Below are 25,880 nucleotides of genomic sequence, written 5' to 3' on the forward strand. Positions count from 1 at the left end.
AGGATTTGTTTGTTGTTGCACCCAATTGCCAATAGCCAAAGTCATGAATAATTTAATCAATCGTGAAGCCGATTAGGACTATCAAGATTTAAGTTTTACCAAATCATTCTTCATAATTGATCTTTTTCATCAATAGTTTGACATTTTTAGTACCGATTGTTTGAACTATAGTTTTGATACCATTGTTCTTAGATTGAAGGAGAGAAACGCTACTAGAGTAGACCTCGAAAGCTTCACACAATTAAGCATCCCTTTCATGCTTTCTAAATCAGGCATATACATGGTAGACACAAACTTACATACCCATAATCAATGAACTATGATGGCATCTAGGTTAGGAATGTTTAGATTAATGTCAACAAGATCAATAGCATAAGTAGATAGAGTAGAGAGGAGAAGAGGGAACCTACACAATGATGGCCTAAATCCTAGCCTCCAAAGTGCACGACACAAAACTCTTTGCACTTGGGTATTTGATATTATTTATTAAAGTAGCTTGTGAAAATTTTAGGCCCCTCTTTACAAGAATATCATTCTCATCCATCTTTACAAGAGGTGCTTTCCATTAGAATTATTTGTCTACCAATTAATTCTAGGCTAGGATATGTATAAATAATTTATTGGGTGGTGACCATGATGGCAACTTTATAGCAAAAGAAATGTAAGATTGCTCCACAAACCTCATTTAATTCTAATCTACAATTCATTCATCCACACGTTAGTTAAACCACTAACCAAAGAAAAACAAGCACATATATGATGATGCTAAACCACACCAAAACATGATTTTCCAAGCATCCCAAATCAGTGCAAAAAAAAACATAGCATTCCCATTTTTCTTATAATGACTCATAATTGAGGACAACTATGATGTAAGGATAGGGAAACCATCAAAATTATGCTTTGATGAGATCACCATTATATTTTATTTAGTGAATTTTAGTTTCTAGTAATCTACAATGCTCTAAGGAAGCTAGAATAAAAACATAAGGCTTAAAGATGATTTTCTCTCTTTGGGCTAGAGAAAGAAGAAGCTCCATAATGCTTAGATTCGAGCTGCAAATGTAATGGGAATGGTCGTGCTAGAATTTAGTTGAACATGTTTTTGGAACATTTAAAAGCCATTATGATTATATCTATGCAAGGTATAAGCTGATTTAAATATGCCTTTTTTCTTTGATCTTGAGAGAGAAAATTTTTGAAAGCTTTATTTTCAACCGTAGAATCAATGAGAATGGTCATGCCAAAGCTTGCAGAGGTCATGGAACTTTGGAACATTCACAAGAGGTTCAAATATCCAAAGAAGAGTTTGCGTGTTATGCTCTTATCTGTAAAACCTTTTTCTTTTGGCAACGTTATCTTTGTTCAATAGTACCAAGATCCGGAGAAGATGATAGAGAACCTAGTCTCTATGCATGAGTCATGCCAGGAGCTTGGTGAGTATAAATCTTTGCAGGAGAAGTATGAATATGTTTTCAAGAGTTTTCCTATAATTATATGATGCTCCATTAGGTCTCCCCAATCTCAGAAAAATAAAAATTCTTTCAAAACATGTTAATGCATAAGAAGGGTGAGTTTAGGAATTGAAAAGACACATGAAGGTGGAAAGTCAAAAGAAAAATGAAGATGGAAAGTCAGAAGACCTTTTGTGTCCATATAAATAGGTGTTTGTCTTCTCATTCATTTTTCCTTTAGCGTTTTCTTCTCTTGTCTCTAGCGTTTGCCTCTCTCTCTCTCTCTCTCTCTCTCTCTCTCTCTCAATGTTGTATCTGTCCTTCCAGCTAATATTGTTGCAAATGTATGTGCTTCATCATTGCCTGATATTATGTGCGATAGACTAACACATCATTTTTCTTGTTGCCGAGGGGAATCTTTGAATTAGGAACACCTATTAATTTTTTTGAAGCCATTAGGAACACCTTTTAAATAATTTAATAGGATGCTCCAATAGGATGAGGAACGATTCCAAATTAGAAGAAAGACACCTTTTAAATAATTTAATAGGATGCTTCGATAGGATGAGGAACAATTCCAAATTAGAAGAAAGACACCTTTTAAATAATTTAATAGGATGCTCCAATAGGACGAGGAACGATTCCAAATTAGAAGAAATATATGTTTTAGTTGCTAGCCATAAAAAGGGATGAGAAAGCTCTTGACCATATAAGCTTCTTCTATCATATGACTCTTTGTGTGTTTATCCGTTATGAATGGCCAAACAATTGGTTTCATCAAAGAAGAGCATTGTGTTGTCATGATGAAAAAACCACCTTGTGAGGATGTTTTGTGATGTGTCATACCAAGGGCAACCTTGGGGGTCAAGGACCGGGGCAAGGGCGAGTTGTTGATGGGAAGGGAATACTCTACCCAACCTCCCTTTATATAGCCACCTGGCCTAGGATTCCCTTCCCAGTGGAAGCCAGCCCTTGGTTTGATCCTTGACTCCCAGGGTTGCCCTTGGCATGACGACGAAAACACTTCTCCAAGGGGGGAGTAATGTGATGCCAAGGGCAACCCTGAGGGTCAAGGATCGGTTGCCTGCCATGCAAAGGGAATCCTAGGCCAGGTGGTTATATAAAGGGAGGTTGGGTGGAGGATTCACTTGGGCAGTTCCCAGGGCATTATATGATGATTGTGTCTATCTTTGATGTGAACTAAATTCAAGGCCAAATATAGCTTGTGAGGGAGTTGGCCATTCTACCCCTCAATACTGCATCATCTTTCTCTCTCTTTTATTCTCTTTAGGTTAGTGTTTATGCATCTCCTCATCTCCTTGCCTTGATTTATTCCAGTTTACACATAAAGTGGTAATCTCTTATAGTTAAAGCATGAAACTACAAACTTTTTATCTTCATATGTTCTTTTGAGATATACATTTATTGAACGTTGATTTTTTGATGATATTCTTGTGTTCAATTAATTTGAGTAAGAAAAGGAACATTTAACACATGTCTTTGACCTTCTCTCACAAAATAATATATACCTGAATCCCAAAAAGAGTTCATTTTTCCAATCTAAAATGAGTATTTGGGACACATCATATCGGGAAAGGGAATACTTGTAGAGCCCAATAAAATTGAAGCTATTCAATCATGACCTAGACTCAAAAACTTGCATGAGCTACGTTCTTTCATTGGTTTATGCACTTTTTATGGAAAATTTGTTCATAATTATGCTTATAACTCTCCTTATCTGACTCTCATGTTAAAGAAAAACACTCCATATGTATGGAATGATTTACAAAAAAGCTCATTCACTGCACTAAGGATGCTTTGACTAATGCACCTATGTTACAATTGCTTGATTTTGATTGACCATTCTTTGTTGTAGTTACTGATGCTAGTGAAATAGGTATTGGTGCAGTTTTTACGCAAGATAACCATCCACTTGCATTTGAAAGTTGTAAGTTTGAACCCCATGAATCTGAGTTCAGTACATGACAAGAAAATTGACTATTGTAGTGCATGTTTTGTAAATTTGGAAACATTTAATGGGTATTGACTTGATAATTAAAACAAATCAACAAAGTATCTAGTATTTATTATCTCAACACCTAATAGATGACATGGATATTAAGTGGGATGCTTTTATTCAAAAATTTCAGCCCAATATTCAATACCAACCTGGTAAAGAAAACGTTGTGGTTGATGCTTTGAGTCAAAGACCTTCTCTTAATAATCTATCAATTATTATGGGTACTTCATTTGATTCCATTCCTGATACTTATGCACAAAATGATGATTTTAAAACCACATGGTTGCATATGCTTGACAATTCCTTTCCTCATCATGGTTTGCAAAAGGTAATCATATGATCGAGATTTCAAATTTTGTAGTAATTTTTGGACTACAGTTTTTAAAAATCTTGGTACTACACTTGATTTTACCTCTTCATTCCATCCCGGTCTAATGGTCAAACAAGAGTCATTGATTGCACTATCATTGATTTACTGAGGGGCTATGTGTCTTCTCAACCAAAGAAATGGGATGATCACCTGCATATCTTATAGTTTGATTATAACAATATCACTCAATTTGCTACATGTAAATCTCCATTTGAGGTTGTTTATGGTCACTCTCTTCCTACTTCTTCTTCACATCTTCCTAACATTGTGCCTATTGACTACACTTTTACTGCCAATTTTCATGACAGTAATGAATTTTTTAACTCTGCTATTAAGCATTTTTACACTAAGCATGCTAATAAGCACCACAAAGCACACGAATTTAACACTAGACTGATAACATGACACTTTTATGTCTTGTTAAGTAACCATTTTGCTTGAATTATTTGAAGAGTATGAAAATAAATATTTAGTTGCTATATATCCACAAAGTTGCCTTATGAGTTAAAGAAAGCTTGAGATTTTTTTGGAATATCAATTCGCACCATTAACCTTACTCTTGCACGACATTTTTGAACTAAACTGTGTGAAAAAACGGGTCATGTTTCTGGTTTTTTTTTTTAATTTTTGTAACTTTACCACTCTAAACTTCATGTTTGTGAGGTTTAGATTTCTAGAGGATAAGCCTTCGTAGTTATCAACATGTTTTGACACTTCTAGGGAGATCTAAGTGTTAAAATTGAAAGTTATGGCCAAATACAAGAATTGCCTAATCCTGTTTTTGGCCAAAATTAGTACTTTTATGATTTTTTTGGTGGCTTTCTTGATATCCAAATGCAATTTTGATTGTGTAAGTGTTATGTATAACATAAATCTAATCTTCCTTGAGCTTTGGGGGACCTAATATGTTATATAGCATAGTATATGATGACGGTTGAGTTTTTTGATTGCTGAAGAATACAATACATTTTAATGTAGCAAGTGTAGCTTTCTCAATATTGCTAGTTTCTTAAGCCAATTGTGTGTATTTTGTAGGTAGTAACCATATCTAATAATAAACTATAAATTTTGGCTAGATATTGAATAGTTTCTATGGATTCTAAAGGTCATAATGCTAAACCCAATTCTTATATGTTTGCTATATTTAGCACTTCATCATTGTCCCCAAGGTTCCACTTAGTAAGAAATCCGTTATTCTTTTGACATGCTCCATGGCCCCTTTTGGATCCAAAGGCCCAAAGGGAACTAAGAAAACATGTATATAGTATCTATATTGAGCGTGACTATAGAAACCTTGATGATAGGTCCGTAGAATGGCAAAAATGCAACTTTTTTGTACCTATTTTTTTCCCCACAAAAAACAATAGCGAGGCAAAAGTAACCATATGTTTGACCACCAACCCATTGAAGTTAATGGGGAATTTTACCTCATGTCCTACAAAAATCCACACTCTTATTTATATACAATCAACCGTAAGAAATGGTTGTTTTAGGCAAAATGCAATGGTCCATCAACTTTGGAGGCTTGTTGTGACCAAGAAATGAGAAATTTTTCAATTTTTTTATTTTTGCCATGTGTTACTAGTAGTCTTTGAACTATAAGCTCATGAAATGATTTTTCAAAATGAGTAGATCTACTATGATTTTTGATTTTTTTTTCCTAAACCCTGAAAGGAAACTTTTATGTCCTATTAAGTTACCAGACTAGTGTTAAGGAAGGAGATTATGTTATGCTTCGAATTGAAAAAAGAAGAATTAAAAGTGTTGATATAAATGTTTTGTAAAGCTTGCGCCTCGTTTTTATGGTCCATTCAAGATTTTTGGTATAATAAATGATGTTTCATTTTGATTAGAATTACCTCCACATTGACACATTGAGGACCCTTCCCTTCCTACACCTCACGTATATGAGGATCCATCTACACTTGTACATCAAGAAGAGCAACTCATCCCTGACCAAATAGTTGACCATGAGACCACCACCACACACACTAGCATTGTTTATAATCTTTATCTTTTGAATTTTAAAGGACGCACTAGAGAAGATGCTAAATGGATGCCTGGATTTTTTTCCCCAAAACCTTCCAGATCTTCTCCACACATTTCATCACTCACGATCCAATTGATTCTCTATTGAGAAATTGAGGACAATCGCTATCCCTGGTGGAGGGATGTTACGAGTTTGGGCACCCTCCCGTAGTATGTGGTTAGCATTATAATTGGATAGCTGGCATGTAATGATTAATTACGATGCTCTCCTTTCATTTTTACTAACAATGAGATTGATGCTGTGAAGATTGGAATTCCAGGAACTGGGAAGAAGGCATCAAATTATCTCTCTTGGCCATTTTTATTTGCACAATGTTTTAGTTATTTTTCCAATGAGGTTTCATTGTATACCTAGTGAGAACTCACCCTATAAAGGGTCATGCAGGAAGTGATAACCCGTGTGCATGGACTTAAGTTGCCTCAAATACTTGGCACCACCTAAAATAGGTTTCATAATAAAATTAAATACTCAACTCCATAAGGAGGTGTCATGGAGTTTGGGGGTTAGGATTTTAGGGCATTGTTGTGCAAGATTCTTCTCTCTCACTCTTATGCTAAGAGTATGTGTAGAAATCATGTCTAAATCTCCTTTCTTACATGCTTTTATTATCTAGTCTATTCTATGTTTGTGTGTGTGCACGGTGTCTTTTTCTAGATTGTATGTACTTGGGTTTGGGAGAGATGGTGAAAGGTTGATGGTTATGTGTGTGAGGAAAGATTGAAGGGTTTTAGCTTCCATTCTCCCAGAATTACCATTATCTCTTTTGACCTAAATATTTAAGTAGGCCTTATAAAGACATCTACTTTGGAAAACATGAATGATTTCTCTCTCTCTCTCTCTCTCTCTCTCTCTCTCTCTCTCTTTCGTTCAAGACTCATGGGATAGATCTATATGGTCTCATGATATTGTTTCTATGACTGTAAATATTCTCTCTCTCTCTCTCTCTCTCTCTCTCACACACACACACACACACACACACACACACACACACACACACACACACACACACACACATCCTCACTCCATCATCACCACCAATAGCCCTTCCTTTTGCGGGATGTATATCAGTAGTCCCCTTCCCCCCTCCCCCTCTTCTTTTCATGGGCCAGCTTCACCAACTTAATTCTCATCCGCCTCCCAAAGATCTTAGCATACACCCTGTCTTCCTTTTACATAGGAGCCTCACCAGGGGAAATGGGGGCCCTTATGGGTAGAAAAATAGTAGCATAGCACCCCCATTTTGAACCACATGGCCCCAACCCAGAAGATCTTTGTAAAGACTCTAGCCTTGAGCCTCCACCTATCTTGTTACCATATACATGTGGTAATGATGTGTGTGAACACACCCGTGCATTGTATATACGCCCATCACTCTAGGGCTAACTTATCTTTTCATTGCACACTAAGTAAAACACTCTCTGTTGTGTGCCTTGAACGTCCTTCGTCTTCTCCAAGCTGTGTGTATTTTCCTGCAACCCCAATTCCAACAATTGGTATCAGAGCAGGTTGCGTCCTCTCGGGCTTACTCGAGCTCGCCAGTAGCTCCAACACACACGTGCTCACTTTCTTTGATATTTGTGAGCTTGCGTGAGCATTTGTAGGTCGATAAAAATTTCAGGAGGAAACAAAGAGCTTAGTTTGCTCAGATTTTTGATTCGGGCTCATTTCGACCTCCGTTTTCGATACAGACAGTACTGCACATGCTATTTTGTCATTTTGTGCATAATTTTCTTAAGTGCCATTTTTTTCATAATAGGTCCCTTACAGTCTTCAAACGTTTATGCTTTGTAGCATGTGTTGTTCCCGCTTCATTTCTCCTCTTTTTAGGCAATTTTCACATTAGGTGCAAGCATTCATCAGGGCCGACAACAACACATATGTGTTCAAGATGTTTGTTGCTGAGGACAGATTGGATGGGGACAATCACCCTATGTGGGCTTACATGATGCAACATGTTCTTGTGTCAAAGGGTGTTTGGAATATTGTGCAAGGCATTGATGTACGTCCTGTTTCTGAGGATGTAGGCGATGTTGAGGATGTTGAAGGTCTTGCTACAAGGATTGATGCTGTTAGAGTTGTTTTGCCTACAACAGAACAAGCTTGTTGGGATGTAAAAGATGCGCAAGCTTATGCATTGATTGCGTTGTCTGTGAAGCGCACTATTACTCCCCACATTCGTTCAATGAAATCTGCAAAACATGCTTAGGATATTCTGGCTGGTCTTTATGCAAGTCGCAATGGGGCAAAAATTGCATTACTGCGTAAAGAGCCGGAGTCAAAGATTATGCATGAGGAAGATGATATATAAACTTTCCTTGTTGGTGTCAAGAATATCAATGAGCAACTTATTTTTGCAAGTGAAGGCATTTCTGACAGTTCCCTTGTGCAGACTGTCCTTGATGCCTTACTTTTGCTAGTACTTGGAGGCTTATGACCCAAGGAAATCATGAAGTTGTCAAGCTTGAAGCATTATGCACATTGCTATTGCTAGAGTTGCTTTCCAAAAAAAAAACAAGATTAGACAACATGCAGTTGAACATGCCTTTATTGCTGCTAAAAGAAACGGTGGTAATAGTAATGCAACCACTTCTCATGTTTCTTCTGCGAGTGGAAAATCACCTATTCCTAATGATTCTACTGGCAACAATTCATCTAGAAACTTTGGTGATAAGGGCAAAAAGAAGATGTGTTGCCATTATTGTAACGCTAATGATGTCCTAAGTTGAAGGCCAAAGAGGCTAAGAAGAAAGAGGTTGGTTCCACTACTAATGCTGGCTCCACTACAAATGCAGCTATTGTTGAGCCTTCTATGAAAAGAGACTGTGATGCTGTCTATGATGCATGCATGTCAGTTGCTGCAGATTCACATGTGTGGTATTTTGACAGTGGTGCTACAAAGCACATTACCTCACATTGTGATTTGTTCACCTCTCTTGAGTCTGTCCCTCATGGGAGTTCAATTACTTGTGCCAACAATGCCTCTTATCTAGTTTCAAGAGTTGGAAAGATTGTGTTTACTGCTGCAAATGGTAAAAATTTTGTAGTTGTTGATGCACTTTATGTACGTGGGATCAAGAAGAATCTTTTGTCTATATCTACACTTGCTATACTTGGTAGATGTACAATACATGATTCCAGTCTTGGTGATGAAATTGTTACATCTGGCATTCTATGCCATGGGCTGTATAAGCTCACTTTGTATGACAAGTGTGGGCAAAATTTTGCAAATGCAGTTGTGGATTTATAGGCTATTTCAGATGCAAAACTTTGGCATGCACGTTTTGGTCATCCGAATTTTGCCAATTTGCTGCGTTTGCACAAATCTTATATGATTGCTTCTTTGCCGCCTCTTGAAGCGCTTGTCAAACATAGTTGTGAAGGCTGTATTTTAGGTAAGATGCACCATGCTAAGTTTCTAAAGGATGGTTCGGTCAGGGGCACATGCAAGTTGCAACTTGTGCATCGTGATGTTTGTGGGCCCATGCAAACTCTCTCCTTGGGAAATTACCTTTACTTCGTGACTTTTATTAATGATTACTCCAAGCATGCATGGGTATATCCGCTTAAAGCGAAGTTCAATTTATTTATGTGCTTCAAACAATTTTTGGCTATGGCTAAAACTATCTCGAAATGTACTATGGGCAGCCTTCATTCCGATCGAGGGGGGGAGTATATGTCTCATGAATTTAATGCATTTCTGGCTAGTCGTGGGATAAAACTCCAATGTACAGTGCCTTATACGCCTCAACAAAATGGTTTTGCTGAGAGGAAAAACAAGTCACTTACGGAAATGGCACGATGTATGGTCATTGAGGCCATCATGTGTGCCACATATGTACTTAACAGGTGTCCTACAAAAGCTTTGCAATCTATGACTCCATATGAAGCATGGCATGATAGAAAGCCTTCTATTGAGCACATGCATGTTTTTGGCTGTTTGGCATATGCTTTGGTGCCACAAACACAACGCAAAAAATTGGATGATAAGGCTGTCAAATGTATTTTGTTGGTTATAATGCTGAAAGCAAAGGTTAGAACTTATATCATCCACAAACAAAGCGTATTCTGGTTTCACGGGATGTTGTGTTTGTGGAAGATTCTGCTCAGCCCTTGCTGTCATGTACTAGAGATAGTAATGTAAGTCATAGGACATTTATGACACTTTGTTTCCTCTTTCAGTGGTGGAAGTTCGAATGTAAATTCCAATGAGGCAAATGTATAGCCTATGGGGGTTTGTGAAAATGTTACAGATCAACCTATTATTGATGTAGATGTACATGATGTACTTGATGAGGAAAGGAATGAAAATGAGCAGGCTAGAGGTATGCCTAAATGACTAGTGCATACTTTGCATGACAGTAAATTGGATGCACCTTTGTCTAGTTGTACTCGTTTAGGTTCTCGCCATGCATCTTATGCATTAGATTGCTATGCTTTGGCTGTGTCTAGCTTACATGATGTTGAGGAACCCCGGTCTTTTGATGAAGCACATAATTTAGAAAATTGGATGGTTACCATGCAATCAGAATTTGATGCACTTAAGAAAATGACACATGGACCTTTTTCTGACAAAAAGGCCATTGGTACGAAGTGGGTTTACAAGTTGAAACACAAGCCGGATGGTGAGATTGATCGCTATAAGGCTCGACTTGCTGCAAAGGGTTATGCACAGCAAAAAGGCATAGATTATAAAGAGATTTTTTCTCCCACTTATCGTATGACTACTGTGTGTTTTCTATGTGCATTAACAACTCATTTTGGTTGGCATGTACATCAATCAGACATTGTTACTGCTTTCTTGAATGGTGACATATTTAAGGAAGTTTTTTGTCGAGAAAGGACGAGAGGATAAAGTGTGCAAATGTAACAAAGCTTTGAATGGGTTAAAGCAATATCCTCGTGCTTGGTATGAGAAGGCTGACACTCATTTGGTCAAACGAGGCTTTTGTAATAGTCCAACAGAAAGCACATTGTATGTAAAGCGGGAGGGTGATGTACTTCTCATTGTGGTCCTTTCTGTGGATGGTTTGCTGATCACTGGACTAAATGAGAGACATATTGCTGAATTTAAGGCTGATTTGGATGCTACTTTCAAGATGAAAGATTTGGGGTTGTTGCATCATTGCTTGGGTATACAATTTAAGTAGTGTCACGGTGGTATTGCCTTGTGTCAGAAAAGTTACATAGAGACATTGCTATGTAAGTTTGGAATTGAGGATTGCAAACCTATTTCCACTCCATGGAAACACATTTGAAATTGAGTCTTCGTGATGCTTGTGATCCTGCAAATGTCACTCTTTACCAAACTGATGTTGGCTACTTCATTTATGTATGCAACACGAGTTCGGATATTCAGTTTGCAGTATTAGAGGTCAGCAAATTTATGCATAGCCTAGGGTCTAAGCATTGGTAGGCTGTCAAGAGGATTTTTCGCTACTTGAGTGGCACTTTACATCTTGGCTTGTTTTATCCCAAGGGGGGATCATTGCCGCCAGACTTAGAAGATTTTTTGGACTCAGATTGGTCTGGTTGTTTTGACACGCATGTCCACAAGTGGTTTTTGTTTCATGCTTGGTAGTTCATGTATATCATGGTTGATTAAGAAGCAACCTACTATGGCCACTTCCAGTTGTGAGGTTGAGTACAAGGCAGTCTTCACAACTACGATTGAGTGTGTATGACTCAGACGCCTTATGGCTGATTTGGGTGTTGGATAGGACACTACCAACACTATCTACACTGACAGTCAGAGCGCATTGGCAGTTGCGAGGAACCCAATTTTTCATGCTCGCACAAAGCACACTGAGGTGCATTACCACTATGCCAGGAAGAGGCTCTCAGCAAGAGAGATCAACTTGGCTTATGTGCCAACACAGGACAACCTTGCACATCTTTTCACAAAGGCATTGTCTCGTGAGAAGTTTGAAGCTTTTCACAAAGCTTTGGGCTTACTCTCCTTTGTGGGCTAATCATGTCCGCAGGGCATGGCACTTCCCTTTAGTCTATGTGCCAGCTCTCGTTCACCGCATCACTCCAGGGGGGATTTGTTACCATATACATGTGGTAGTGATGTGTGTGAACACACTTAGGACTGTCGGGGCATTTTTTCCATCACTAGGAGGTTTTCCCCCCCATGCATTATATATACGCCCATCACTCCAGGGCTAACTTATCTTTCCATTGCACACTAAGAAAAACATTCTCTGGTGTGTGCCTTGAGCTTCCTTCGTCTTCTCCAAGCTGTGTGTGTTTTCCTACAACCCTAGTTCCAACATATCCACCCCTCATTGAATCACATAACCCCAAGAGAGTTACATCATGAATGAGATGAAGAAATTTAGTGAGAAGTAGCCAACCTTAGGTGATAATTAATCCCCAAAGAAGCCTAGATAATCAATCTTGAGTAGGTGCAAGCAATTTCTTATGATAATGTGAACTAAATAATAATTTTTGTTTTTAATTCACCTCGAATATCCCATTGATGAGAAACAAGATTTACCGTGCGATTGATGTGTGTTGGTAGATGAGTCTATTTAGCTTTTAGGTAAAGAAAACCCCCTCTTATACCTGGAAAATCTATACCGAATGAACTAGAGGAGATCACTTGTGCATGGAGACATATCGGACCCAATCTGTGCGCATTGTCTTCTCCGTCTTCAACTTTGTTTTAGTTCCTAATGTAACACTATAGAGACATACAAAAGCTATATAGTGAGCGCTATACTAAAACAAAAATAGAGATAGAGAAGATGATTCACATAGATTTAGTCCAATTTACTCCCATGCATGAGTGAGATACTCCCTCGTGCACGTTGCTGGTTCTATTAGTTAACTCAAAAAATGAGCTAGAGAAGGAGACATATTCTACTACACAGAAAAAATAAACTATTTTATGTAAAATAGAGTTTAAATGGTTTAAAACAAGCTTCGTAGAACCAAGAGATAAATAAAATTTGAATGGACTTTCCTCTTTATTGCAAAAGTAGATGCTGTTCAAAGTGAATAAGTCCTCATAAATTGCATCTACATGTCTGCCAAAGCACATTACTCAAACATATCGTATTCCTCACCAAAATAGGCGAGGTGGACTAATTGTTTTCATTATCTAGTGTAGACCGGTGATTGAGGTAGCACTCGTTCTTGTGTATGTCTCCCGTTACATAGTCATTACATACCGATCTCTAGTTTATGCATGTGGTGTGGATTGCCAATTGAGGAAACATCGTTAGTTTGTACAAATCACAAATTGAGGTAGTATAATTGAGACAAGTTGCTTTTAAACTTGGGGGTATGTTATGAAAATGCGAATTAAATATGATTTTATGATTTCTATTTTCAATCCATTCTGGATATTCTGTTGGTGAGAAATATGATGTAATGTGTAATCAATGTGCGTGGGTAGATGAGTTGATGTGGATTAGGAGGACATATTCACTTCGGATAGCCTCTACTTCTACAATAGAGAGCAAAGTCTATTTAGTGCTTTTTAATCTCTTAGTTCATAAGAAACCCCTCTTGTACCATGCAAACACCGTCTTTACTTTTTATCCAATGTACCTCTCTTTTTGAGCTCACTTTTTGAATTATTTGATAGAAGCAATTATATGCACAAGGGAGGAGCTCACTTGTACATGGGGAACCCAATGTGTGTGCATCATTTTCTCCATCTCCATCTCTGTTTCTGTGTGTATTCTCTATGTGTAGCTTTTCCATGTGTGTATATTGTCATGTGCAACAGAGGCAATATAAGCAAGCATAGCTATCTTACACAACACAACACTGTTGCAATATTCCAAAGGTAAACTCTGAGACTTTTGGTAAACAGATGTTGTTGGTATTGAAGTGAAAGGGAAAAAACCTAGAGAAATACATTAGAATTGGAGGTTTGTGAGAAGATTGGTCAATAGGAACTTTGCCAGAGGAGCAAATAGAAGATTATATTCTGGTTGTAGATATACTTAAAGAAAGATTCAACAAAGTTATGCCTTTGTGGATCTCAGTGACCCAACTCATGTTGAAGCCAAACAGAAATAGATGAGAGGTTGTAATCCCTTCAACCTGGGAAGAGAGCTAAAGAGCTCATTAAAGTTAGAGAAAAGACAAAATAGAAAAAGCTATTATCACAAGGCTTCAAGAATCTACCCCCTGCTACAAAGAAACGAACCTCGATCTCTTACACATGTATGCACATCATGCACATGGTGACTTTTCACCGTCGCAATATTTTAGCTCGCAGAAGTCATGAGAGTTATGGCATGTTTTGCACATGCACCATTCAGATACCCAAAGTGGAATATAACCAAATATGTATCCCGATTTACCCCATAGGTAAAATTAGCCTCTAAAGAATGTTAATATAATCTCTCTCTATTCCATTTGTCCTATAGGGCAAGTTGGCATGTATGAGATGTTAATATAATCTCTCTCTCCATCAATGATTTTTTCATTTTGTATCATTTGTCCTTTTGCAGTAGATGGAGGACATACGGTCATGTACTTCGGATTTATGCCGACTTAGGAGATGGTTAAAACCTCTCTCTCTTTCTTTCTTTCTCAAGTTCACATACATCTTATTCCTTAAGCTTGTCTACTTTTAGCAATTATTATTGTGTGCAACACATTACTTCAGAGATGCGTTTTAGTAGCGTCATTGTATGTCCTGATGCGTTGCGGAAGTCGAAAGTTGCCATGTGTGCTTTCTTGGTGAGGCGTGTGCGTCGTATGTATGTGTGCGCACAAGTGCTGGTTCAATTTTTCCAACATTCGCTTTTGTCATTTTACCTGCAGTAAGTGGCAATGGCTATCACCTACAAGGAAGGTGGAGGCTCCGTATTGCAGGCCTGCAGCAGCATGGGTAACCACTCCTGCACTTTGATTGTGCATGCTTATGCGACTGTAATGATATCTTTTCGTGCGCATTTGAAGCTTTGCCTTTTGGAGATTACTTGTACAAGCTGCATGCTTGTATTCGATAATATTCAGCTGAATTTCTAGATGTAGAGCAACGCCGGTGAAATCAAACACACAAAACACTAGTCAATGTGAAATGAGCTTGCAAGATAAATGGCCATCACGCTCGGTAGGTAGACCATGTCGGGGAAGGAGGTTAGGTTCATTAAAGACTGACTTTGGTTGGTCATGGATAATCCTGAATACAAGATCCTATTAATTCAAGTACAATGGAGCATCACATTATGTATCCTGATACTAAGCTTTATGTATTAGTGTCCGAAACCTTCTCCAAACCTATTTGTTTCTTTTGGCACGTTCAATGGAAAAGAAATGAACCACTTTGAAACAAGGAAAATTTGAAGTGCACGGAAGTGTTTCTTGTGTACTATGCATGTGGAAAGACAGGTTGACATTGCAAGCGTGTAATGCAATTGCAGGTGGTGGAGAGAGAGAGAGAGAGTTAATGCGTGCGATATATATATGTAAATCGATCGGTCTCACACTGTAGGGTGGAATTCTTATGTACGTGATTCTGAGGGGCAACAGTTGGGTGAGAGGACACAAATTGATAGGGTAGAATGGGACAGATGGCTTGCTGAACATTATCTCGGTGCCTATGCTATTGTTGCCCGGATGAGTAGGTTTTTGCGCTATATGCTGTGGGATTGCAGACAATGACAATGCGATTAACTGTGCTTGGTGAGAGGTCGCATGTTGTTCAAAACAGTTTTGGATTCAGTCGTGAATGGCACTCATGCTCGGCAATTGTGTTACCATTTCCCCTGAGAGGTGCTTATTTTTGGATGGTTGGGACCCCATTTGTGTAGCGGGATTCTCAAGGAAATGCTGAATTGGTCTAGAATTTTGGTCTGATTATGTCCATCTTTTGTGTATTTGGCTATGGGAGAGCTGACCTTTGTAAAAGTTTATCCTGTAGACCAAGGTTAGACAATATCATTATTTGAGTATTCTGCTAGCATTGGATGCCATAGTCTCTTGCGCCGGCAGAGTATGAATTACACGTCCACACGGTTACAACCTTGGTTGGATGCTGGTTTATCTCATGCTTTCATGCATAGATTATGGTTGTTTACATGGGACTGCGGATCAGCCGACATCAAGAACATGTTTTCAATACCCAGGATCGATGACATACTTGATAGATTACAGGGCTGTACTTGCTTCGTTAGAATCATTCTTAAAAAGTTGCTATCATTAGATGAGGATCGCTCCTAGGGATGTATACAAGACCGCGTTCAAGACATCCTTCGGATTGTACGAGTATTCAACGCTCCCGCAACGTTCAACAGGATGATGGATCGGATCTTTAGAGAGTATCCACAATTTGTGGGAACATTTTTTGAGAACATCATTGTTTTCTCCAAACCCGAGGCAAAATTTCGTGATCATTTGTCAAAAGATTTCAGGAATCACGAGAACACCTATTGATTGTCAACGAGAAGAAAAGTGAGTTCTTTTACTAGCGATACACTTTTTAGGACATTGTTATCGTCCGAGGGTGTTAGCATGGATCCAACTAAGATGGTAGCAATTTGAGATTGGGCTCATTTAAAAAATGCACATGTAAGGAGCTTTATGGGACTATGCTCTTACTGTAGACGGTTCATTCAATAGTTTGTGGAGATTGATTTGCCTATGCATACCGAGACTCAGAAAGGGGCACCATTCACTTTTGGGGACCTCCACAAAATTGCGGCTTTTGAGAGACTCACGTAGAAGTTGACTACAAGGCCAATGTTGAAGTTACTAGATTTACCGAAGTCTTTTGAGGTTTATTGTGATGCTTGTGGAAGTAGTCTGGGAGGGGTCTTGACTCTTAATGCAAGATGGACATGTCATAGCCTTCAAGTCTTCAAGAGTAGGATGTTGTTCAAGCGAGAGAGGGTTGCACAGATATATGCTATTTGGAATTATATATACTTTGACTCAGTGGAGGCATTACTTGCATGGTGTAGATTTTACAGTGTACATGGATCACAAAAGTTTGAGATACTTCTTGTCCCAGAATAAGCTTTCAAGGAAGCATACTAGATGGGTGAACATTTTGTTGCTTTATCCTTTCCAGACCGTATATCTGAAGGGAAAGAAGAATGTAGTGGCAGATGCGTGGTCTGGCAAGCCACAATATACGTTGTCGCTCTAGTGCATCGACGTGATTTTGATGAAATGCGGGAGCAGTATGCTACCGACACCAATTTTGGAGAGATTTTTGATAGGGTGTAGAGTGGGAAGACAGATTCGGGGTTCTTGTTAGATGCATCGGAATCGAAATGGTGACAAGATCTAGACTTTACACTTCCACAAATCTTTAATTCTTTCCTTGCTTGATGTGTGCTACCTAGCACGGATGATGGTTCCTCTTATTTCCTCGAAGAGAGGGAATGGGAGAGGTAGATATGTACACACACACACGAGAGAGAGAGAGAGAGAGAGAGAGAGAGAGAGAGAGAGAGAGAGAGAGAGAGAGAGAGAGAGAGAGAGAGAGAGAGAGAGAGAGAGAGAGAGAGAGAGAGAGAGAAATGAAATGAAATGAAATGTTATATTAACGTCTTCAGAAGGCCAGAATGACCTATGAGACCAGAAAGTTACAATGTGGTGGATCTGATACAAAGTCAGAGTAACAAAAATGACAAAATAAAATGCTATGGAATCTGAAACAGCTAGGTGTTATCTAAGCAGATAGGTGGGATAGCTAAATCACAGATCACAAAAGACCCAGCTAGGTTGGATAGCTAAATCACAGATCACAAAAGATCTAGCATTGGTTGCTGGCGGATCTCATCAATCTCCTCCATGGTCAATAGCCTGATCGGGCGTCGTGCATGCTGGGCCAAAGTGATCCGAATCCTTTGATGCAACCTCCGTCGATGCTGTGTAGTCCTCCGCAGTCGTGGGCGTCTGGATCTCTCTAGCTCGGTCGCTCGGTCGATCAATTTGCCTCCAGTGTGAGGCGGCGAGCTCTCCTGTGGTAGTAGCTCCTTCGAGTGTCCAGTGTCTGCTCTAAAGAAGTTTGTGATCCGTCTCTAAGACCGGCTGACCTCTCCTCTCATTAGGCTCTCTCTGTGTCTGCGCAGCTCAAGCAAAAACAGACCCAAGCATCTCTAATCCTCGTATTGCATGACTCTGGAGAGTGGTCCGAAGCCCTCTCTGAACAAGCAGTGGAAGCGGCCGCGTATCTCGTAGTAGACGGGGCAGTGGCATGTGTAGTGCAACTCTGTCTCAGGCTCCAGGTCACATAGGAGACATGTCTTGGCCTCTGCTGGTACTCTGCTGGATCTCCCAGTCTCGATCCGTAGCTAGTGTGAAGATGTGCGTATCTGGCCAATAGCACATCGTATCCCATGAGACAAGTGGGTGTCCATGTATCTAGGTCTCGTCACAAAACCGTCCTCCGTAAGCTGGAGAAGATGCTCTCTGTAGAAAGCCATCTTCGTGCCCAGCTCCTGTGCTGTCTGTATCCATGTCCTCCTGATGTCTAGCTGAGTCAGGTCCTGGCGGATGAGCCTGGTAATGGCGGACTACGTGAGAGTCAGAGAGGGTGCATCCAGTGAGTACTGGAAGGGTGGCAGTCTGTCTATGCTGAACCCATGCGCTTGAAACCATGATGTCATCTCCCCATACCAACATGCTGTATCTCCGTGCATGGCTAACTGTCGAGAGGACTCAAGTGCAAGGCGGGCATATTTGTTTCTGGGAAGTTCCCAGATGCGGTGTATGAAGGAGACGGATCTGGTGAGCGCCTCAACCACTAGTGGGGGGGTAGCTAGCTCTGCTCGTATAATGGCACGTGGTACTGAAGCCTTGGTTCTAATGAGCCGTGAGATCATAGAGACTAGTGGCTTCTCCATGTCCCCCCATCCATCAGTGCGACCTGTCCTCCCATGATGGTCCAATGAAGGTCCCCAAATCTCAGCTCCATAGAGCAATGCAGAAGCCACCAGGGTGTCAAAGAGCCAGAGCTTCGTCCGAGGCTCCTGAAACTGAACATGTGAACACATCCTCTCCAATCTACCCAATGCTGCATGGGCTCTGGTCAATCTAGTCTCTGCTGCTCTTCTCAATGAAAATGTTGGTCCACTAAAAACCACTCCAAGGTAGGTGTAAGCATCTGTATACTCCACCGTCTCCTCGCCGTATGTGAATGCGGGCGCTGACCTCTTGATCCACTGTGGGGTCGTATTAAATACCATGACCTTGGTTTTACCAAGGTTGACAGACAAACCACTTTCATGGGCAAAGCTATGCAAAGCATCCAAGTGACGTTGCATCTCCTCTGGAGAGTCAGAGATCAACACAATATCATCAACATATAACAATAGTGGGATCCATGTTCCTGCCAGTTGTGCACCTCTATCATCATCACTCTCAATGTAGTCAGAAACCTCATCCACATACATACCAAACAGAGTAGGAGAGAGCGGGCAACCCTGCTTCAACCCAATAGTGGAGTGAACCGCTGTAGATAGGCCCTCTGAGGTGCGTACATGCCCCACTATTGACCTGTACAGTGCCATGATCCCCCAAATGAGCTCTGTGGGTACTCCCATCTCCTGTAATCTGCGCATCAATCTAGCCTGGGTACGGTGTCAAATGCTTTGTGGAAGTCCACAAAGTTGCAATAGATCCATCTCCCATGTGATCTACCCTCCTCAATGATGGCTCTGAGTGTCAAGACATGGTCAAGAGTAGAAAAACCTCTCCTAAATCCTGCCTACCCGGTTGTGCGTATCCCTTCCCTCTCTGCACATCTACTCAGTTGCTGCTCAAGAATGGATGCGTACAATTGTGCCAATGTGTGTCCGATCATGATAGTGCCATAATTCCCAGGCTCCATAGGGTCTCCTAACTTGAAGATAGGTACAATAGTAGATAGGCTCCAAGTATCATGCAAGCCCTCACACATGGTACGGTTAAACATAACTGCTAGGAGCTCTGCTAGTAGATCTCTGGCATGCATGAAGTGCTCAGCCACTAAACCATCATGATCATATGCTCTCCTAGTCCTCATCCTGTCAATGGCCTTCCTCACCATCTCAGCGGTGAAAAGCACATGTGGGGCATGGATCGGGGGGGGGTCGGGAAGGGGCGGCTGTCTAGGAATTGTGTACAAAGATGACGCGTAGTGGCCCCAAGCCTCTGTGGAGGTAATGGCAGGGGGAGGGGAGTGCTCATGAAAGAGCCGCCATGCCTCACGTGAGTCCTGACTCAAGAATAGCTGGTATAGATCCTGCTCTAGGCGAGCCAAAAATGCCCTCTTCTTCCGCCGCACTAGTCATCAGAAGTCAATCTGTGACTGTCTGTGAGTGATGTCCCCCCAAAAGCACCTCCCTCTGAAGTCTAGCTGTGGTCTCTCGACATTCCTCATCATACCAGCTGTTCTGGGGCATGCTCCCAGAACGACGTCTCTGCTCAGGCTGTGCATGGGTATGCCTCTGCTGCTGCATCATGTAACGTTTGCGTCAGTATAGTAGTAAGCTCCTCCAAAGGTCGCCCTGGCTCTTCTGTACACAAGTGTCTTGTAGATCCCATCTATGTATACAGAGTCTGTCTCCCGCGTGAAGGTGTAGCGAGTAGGAGCTGCCACATGTCGCCTGTGTGCTACACTAAACTCGAAAGATATGGTCAGCGACACAAGAGCATGGTCCACTGCCACACCAGTAGGTCTGGGTCCAACTGTGAGGTCTTGGATACTAGAGATGAGACTCGACTGTGCCATGACATAATCCACTGTGCTAGCTCCATGTCTGTGTGGAAAGCATGTAAAACCCCCCCGTAGTGGGAAATCCCTGTAGGCCATTCAAGATGACCAATCCATGTGCAGTCCCCATGTCTATCAAGTGTCGTCCATACTCAGTATGCTCCCCATCATGTGATAGTCTGGATAGGCCTGCCTCTGCAACATCCATCTCTCTCAGCATCTCTTCTGAAGTATCATAAGAACTGTCTGATGATGAGCAATCCTAGCATTGAAATCCCCTAGAATGATGATGTCACCATCTCTAGAGAACTCCCATATGTCATCATCCAAAATAGAAAAGGTGGACTGTCCTCTGGGTGGTGCATACACTGACGTACTCGGGGGAAAGTAGCAAATAGCAATGTAAAGATATCTGCTCGTCTGTGCTCTCAATCTCACCCACATGTACCTAGCTTGCTCATCCCTGCGAGCTATGTGTATCAATGGTTGCAACTCCTCCTTGAATAACACTGCCACTCCACCTGAGCCCCGCCCTCTGTGCTCTGATCGTGTCTCCTGTCTACATGCGGTCTCCCATCTGTACCCACTAATGTGAGGCATAGACTGCCCAGGGGCCCGATGTGTCTCAGAGTAGAAGATGATATCTCTCCCACTAAAACTTTCCTCAAAAGCACCCACACCTAGACGCATAGATCCATTACAATTTCAGGTAGCAACTTTGAGTGTGGTCTAGGTCTCACACCGTCATGTGGAGCGTGGCTCCAATATCACCACTCTTCCATCTCGGTAAAAAGAAATCTTACCTTTTTCCCTTGCCGCTCTAATCTCTGGCATTACCTCTTGCATATGAGCTATGTGTGAGAGGGTAAGGTCATCCCCGAGGAAGATGCCCTTTTTTTAAAGAGTTGGTCTCTTCTTCAAAAAGTCCTTCTTCGCTTCCATGGAGGGAAAACGAAGGATGCGTGCTCTTTCTCTCAAGGTTTCCCCCTTGCTCCCATTTTTCTTGTTGCCCACTCTCCAAGCTCTTGAGTGCATTGGCTCATGAATCCCCATCAAAGCCATGAGTTCTTTTACCTCTTCGTCCACATTATCTTTGTCTTTAAGACCGCAAATCCTCACATGTAGAGAGCGCACATGCCGTCTTTGCTCCTCTTCAAGTGTCAAGTTAATGATGGTGGGTGTGGACGTAGTTGTTTCTTTGCTTTTCCCTTTCTTGGCAACCTCAATCCACTTCTCGGCCTCATCTGCCTTCTGTTGGGTCTTTGTAATAACGTCCACCCAAGAGGTCATCATTTCTTGTGTTGCTCTTCCCCCCTCTTGATGGCTCGCACTTTCTCTTTGATCGTGTTTAGCTCTTCTATTACTGAAGGTTGCAATTCTCAAGTGTATTTCGTGATCGTGCCTCTACGAGCTCCCTCTTGAGTCACGCAATCTCTTTGTCTTGGGCCGTCACCCGATCTCCCAATGTAGCTATCTTGCTTTCTTGGGCCAACACGCGTTCGTCGAGCATTTTTATTGTGCCCAGTAAGTTGTGGTTGATCTTGTTAATTGTTTCGGTCATTTCTTCTTTGCATTTTTGAACTGCATCCTCTAAAGGGTCAAGCTTGTCATTTTGTTTCCGCATGCTTGGTCGCCGCAAAAAACGAGAGGGGAATTTGCGATGGTAGTAGGAGACGGCCCTACATGCCCCGCACTATGCATACATGTTCTCCCCACTTTAAGCATACATGGCATACGTTTTTGCCTTTCCTGCAATTTCTACAAATCCCCGCTTTCTGCAAACTGCCGATTCTGCAATTTCTGTAAGCTTTGTAAATTCTTGAGATTTTGCAAATTCTGTAAATTTCTGAATTTGTGTGGCTTCACTGTTTTCCTGCAGGGCTTAGGAGGCTGTTTGGAGAGAGAGAGAGAGAGAGAGAGAGAGACCTGATGGAGTCCCAACCAACCCTCTCAAGGGCCCTCCACACCGTTGCCAATGTGGTATTTGGTTTTGATTGCGTGAATGTACACACATGCAATGCCTCAAATGCAGATTCTATTGACTCGAATAGGCCCATGTGGAATATTGCCGTGGTAACTTTTCAAAATGAAGCACTTCTGGGGCTGATTTGATGCACCTTTGGATCCATCTCGATGAGGGGTTGCTGATGGCCACCAAGGGGTAGACCTGCGTCTGATCTGCGCTCCTGATGTGAGAGGAAACAAGCGTTGAAAGCTGGCTGCAAAAACACAGATCTGGCTGCAAGAATGCAACCAATTTGTTGCGCAAAGCAGGGCTGAAAACGCAGATGATGATGGAGCCGATGATGGGCAGCGATGGGAGCACTCGATGCGGCGAGGGAATGATCTCCGAGAAGAGGCTCAATGGGCTGCCGAAGTACCGGACTGCAGCCTAGAGGTAGTGTTATAGCAGATCCACCGGGAATGGACTGGAAACTGAAAACGCTGGGCTGAATGGCTGCTCCGAGCTGATGGCTTGCGAATGGAAGCAAAACGCTAGGCTGATCTTCTGGCGCTGGCTCATCTGTTCCAAAATGCTGGCTCTTTTGCTCCCTTTATAGGGTAGGATACTGGTTATAAACTTTATAGGACTTAATTACGGCAAGTTTAGAAGACAACGTCATAAAAATAAATCATTAAAATGATTTATTAACAAATTTGACTTCGGCAAAGTTTTTGGGTGAAATTGTTGTACATTTGTCCATTTGGAAATTTGATTGATGCGGGGAATGGCACGTTGGATTCCTCTTATCTAAAACTAGATGCACGTCCTGCCATATGCCCACTGTAGTGTAACAACATATGTCAAAACACTTGTACAATCCATTTATACACGAGGCTTCCAAAACTGGAAAACCTAATCTAATGGACTTGTCCGGATATGTAGGTCGTGCGAATAGGCTCAAAAAATTGCCGGTACTAATTCTCCTAGGATTCTAGACACTCCTATCTAGGGATAGTGCAAATTGGCTCTGGAAGTTGATGAAGCATGTCCATGTGGCACATAGAGCCTTGTGCACGTAACAATACTCTCTCAAAGAAGGGTTGTGATGCAAAAGACTATGTTATGTGTGGCTCGTTGTGTGAGGCCGGTGTTGATGGAGGGTCACAATCCTCCTTTTGTTGGGCACACAGACATAGAAGTGACACTTAAGGTGTTGAGCGTTATTTCTATCGGCCACAACTCAAGCATGTGGATGATTTTTTGCGTACGTGTTTGATATGTCGGAAAGTGAAGTACGACAGGCATAAAGTGACAAGACTCCTTAAGCCTTTATCAATTCCGTGGGAGAGTATAGCAATGGACTAGCTTCCCAAGACTCAGAGTGGGCAAAAGCTGTTTCTCTCGCACATTTTTCAGTTGCATGGAATGCCTACATCTATTGTTTCAGGTAGATATCTCTGATTTACGAGTTTGTTTTGGAGAGCAGTATGTTGGAATGTGGTTACTATGCTCAAATTCTCGTCTTCGTTTCATTCATGATGGACAGGCAGAGATAGACAACTCAATGGGTTTAGATTTGTTTAAGTGCTATCTCTATAAACATAAGTCTCAGTGGGGAAAGTATCAACCATTGGTGGAGTTTGCTTATAGCAACACTGTTCATACTTCGAATAGGAAGGCACCATTTGAGATTGTTGAGGGTGGCAAAAGGTCCTGCCTATTGTGTGCACTAAGGACAAGATTTTTTGGGCAGACCATTTTATACAAGATCGGGAGACTACTTATGCTAAGTTAAGGAGGCTTTATAGAAGTCTCAAGAACGGCACAAGAAAGTAGCAGACAAGCATCGCGGTGATTCACAGATTACAATTGAACGAAGGTGATTGGGTGCGGCACGCCTTAGAAATTAGAAGGGTAAGGAGAGGCTTTTCCCAAAGTTAAGTATCAGATACTATGGGCCCTTCAAGATATTTGAAAAGATTAATGAATTGTCCTTTTGATTGGAGTTGGCGGATACTTGGAAGATTCACAATGCATTCCATGTGCGCCTATTGAGACTATCACGAGGACGTGGTAATTGCTAACTTGAGTTGTTGGTTTCTTTCTGATGATTTTTGTTTAAATTTTGGGACCCTCTTTTTGAAGTTGCAAATGGTCGGACATTGTATGGCCAATGTGAAACGGTCGACGACCGAAAGTTTCATCCGCAATCGGGAAGGGCAGGTCACCACGAGTTGGTTGGGCCAATCGGCACTGGATCCGAGCAGTAAAAGGGTGTCTAGGCTGAGTTCAAAGTCATTTAGGCCCCTCGCTACACTTATAAGTTGGTGGGTACTAGGAAATTCACTCAAAAGAGGCAAACTGGACACATGGCGGCTCGAGATGCATTTGCCAAAAGCATCAGCAAGAGGGGGCGCCCATTTCAATAGAGGGGGCTGATTTCAGCTCATAAGAGTGCTACAATGTGTGTGAGTAGTGGGTGCAGGTGATCACAGCTTTAATGGAAAGCTTGCCTTCTCCCTTGCTCTATGTAGCGCGATGATTTTCTCTCGCGCATCTCTCTGTTCCCTTTGCACATATGGTAATGCCCCACTAGTTGGGCTTCTCACATGACCATGTACAGTTATGGGGGTTTTATGCGCGTTTGCCAAGGCAAGAGCCTTCTGTACAGGAAAATCCCCTTCAGGTACACACAGTTCCATTGCGAAGAAATGCGAAAACGGAGAGTTTTCTCGCGTGAAAACTCGTCCGATTTATTGGGAAACTGTCCCATTGCGTGGAGAGCACCTGAGACACGGGCAGGCGTGCTTGCTCCGTTCGGAATTGTGTTTTTTTGTAGGTTTAGGGTTTCGCACCTAAACTGCAGAGAATCGCAAGGGAAGCCTCAGAAAAGGCCTTGGGATGGGTGTACAAGTAGTAGGCACCTAACAGTGGCAAAACAGAAAATTAAAGCATGCTGAAATTGACCTGCAGCTCACTAGAAATCTTCCATACCGCAAGGGAAAGTGTCCTTGACGTGTACTTTTGACTTACAGGGATATTTGCGTCGTTATGTTGGCGAAATTGGGTCAAAAATCTGCAATTACAGCCATAGACAAGTTTGGACAGCTTGGTGAGGGTTAGGTGGAAGTGTTCGGATCGTTTATTTCCAGGGGAGCCTCGGGAAAGCATTGGGTGCTTGTACAGAAAAATTTAGGGAGATTTCTTGCGAAGAATCTCATCTAATTCAAGGGGCAAGTGACCCTACAGGTGCGAGAGCTCGAGGGTTATCCACACAAGTGATCGGCACGCGAATCGGAGCGCAAAACAGAGAATTCAGTGAGGTGTAATTTCTTGCCAAGTTTTGTAAAGTGCTCTAAAGTGCGTGGAA

General features: G+C 41.4%; 1 protein-coding gene across 2 annotated transcripts in view; it reads left to right on the forward strand.

Annotated features, from left to right (window-relative positions):
* Positions 1-14,504: 14,504 nt before the first annotated feature.
* LOC147440369 (uncharacterized) overlaps positions 14,505-25,880 on the forward strand; it is a 30,437-nt gene continuing 19,061 nt past the window's right edge. Inside the window, exons 1-2 of one of the 2 annotated variants that reach the window (XM_086530127.1) lie at positions 14,505-14,597; positions 14,682-14,748. In XM_086530127.1, the coding sequence (XP_086386253.1) occupies positions 14,691-14,748 (58 nt within the window). In that variant the 5' untranslated portion in view covers positions 14,505-14,597; positions 14,682-14,690. The remainder of the gene's footprint in view (positions 14,598-14,681; positions 14,749-25,880) is intronic. The other variant, XM_086530128.1, reaches the window with a different exon arrangement.

Source organism: Adiantum capillus-veneris, chromosome 15 (assembly GCF_014529385.1).
Source record: "Adiantum capillus-veneris isolate H3 chromosome 15, ASM1452938v2, whole genome shotgun sequence".
Classification (NCBI taxonomy): domain Eukaryota; kingdom Viridiplantae; phylum Streptophyta; class Polypodiopsida; order Polypodiales; family Pteridaceae; genus Adiantum; species Adiantum capillus-veneris.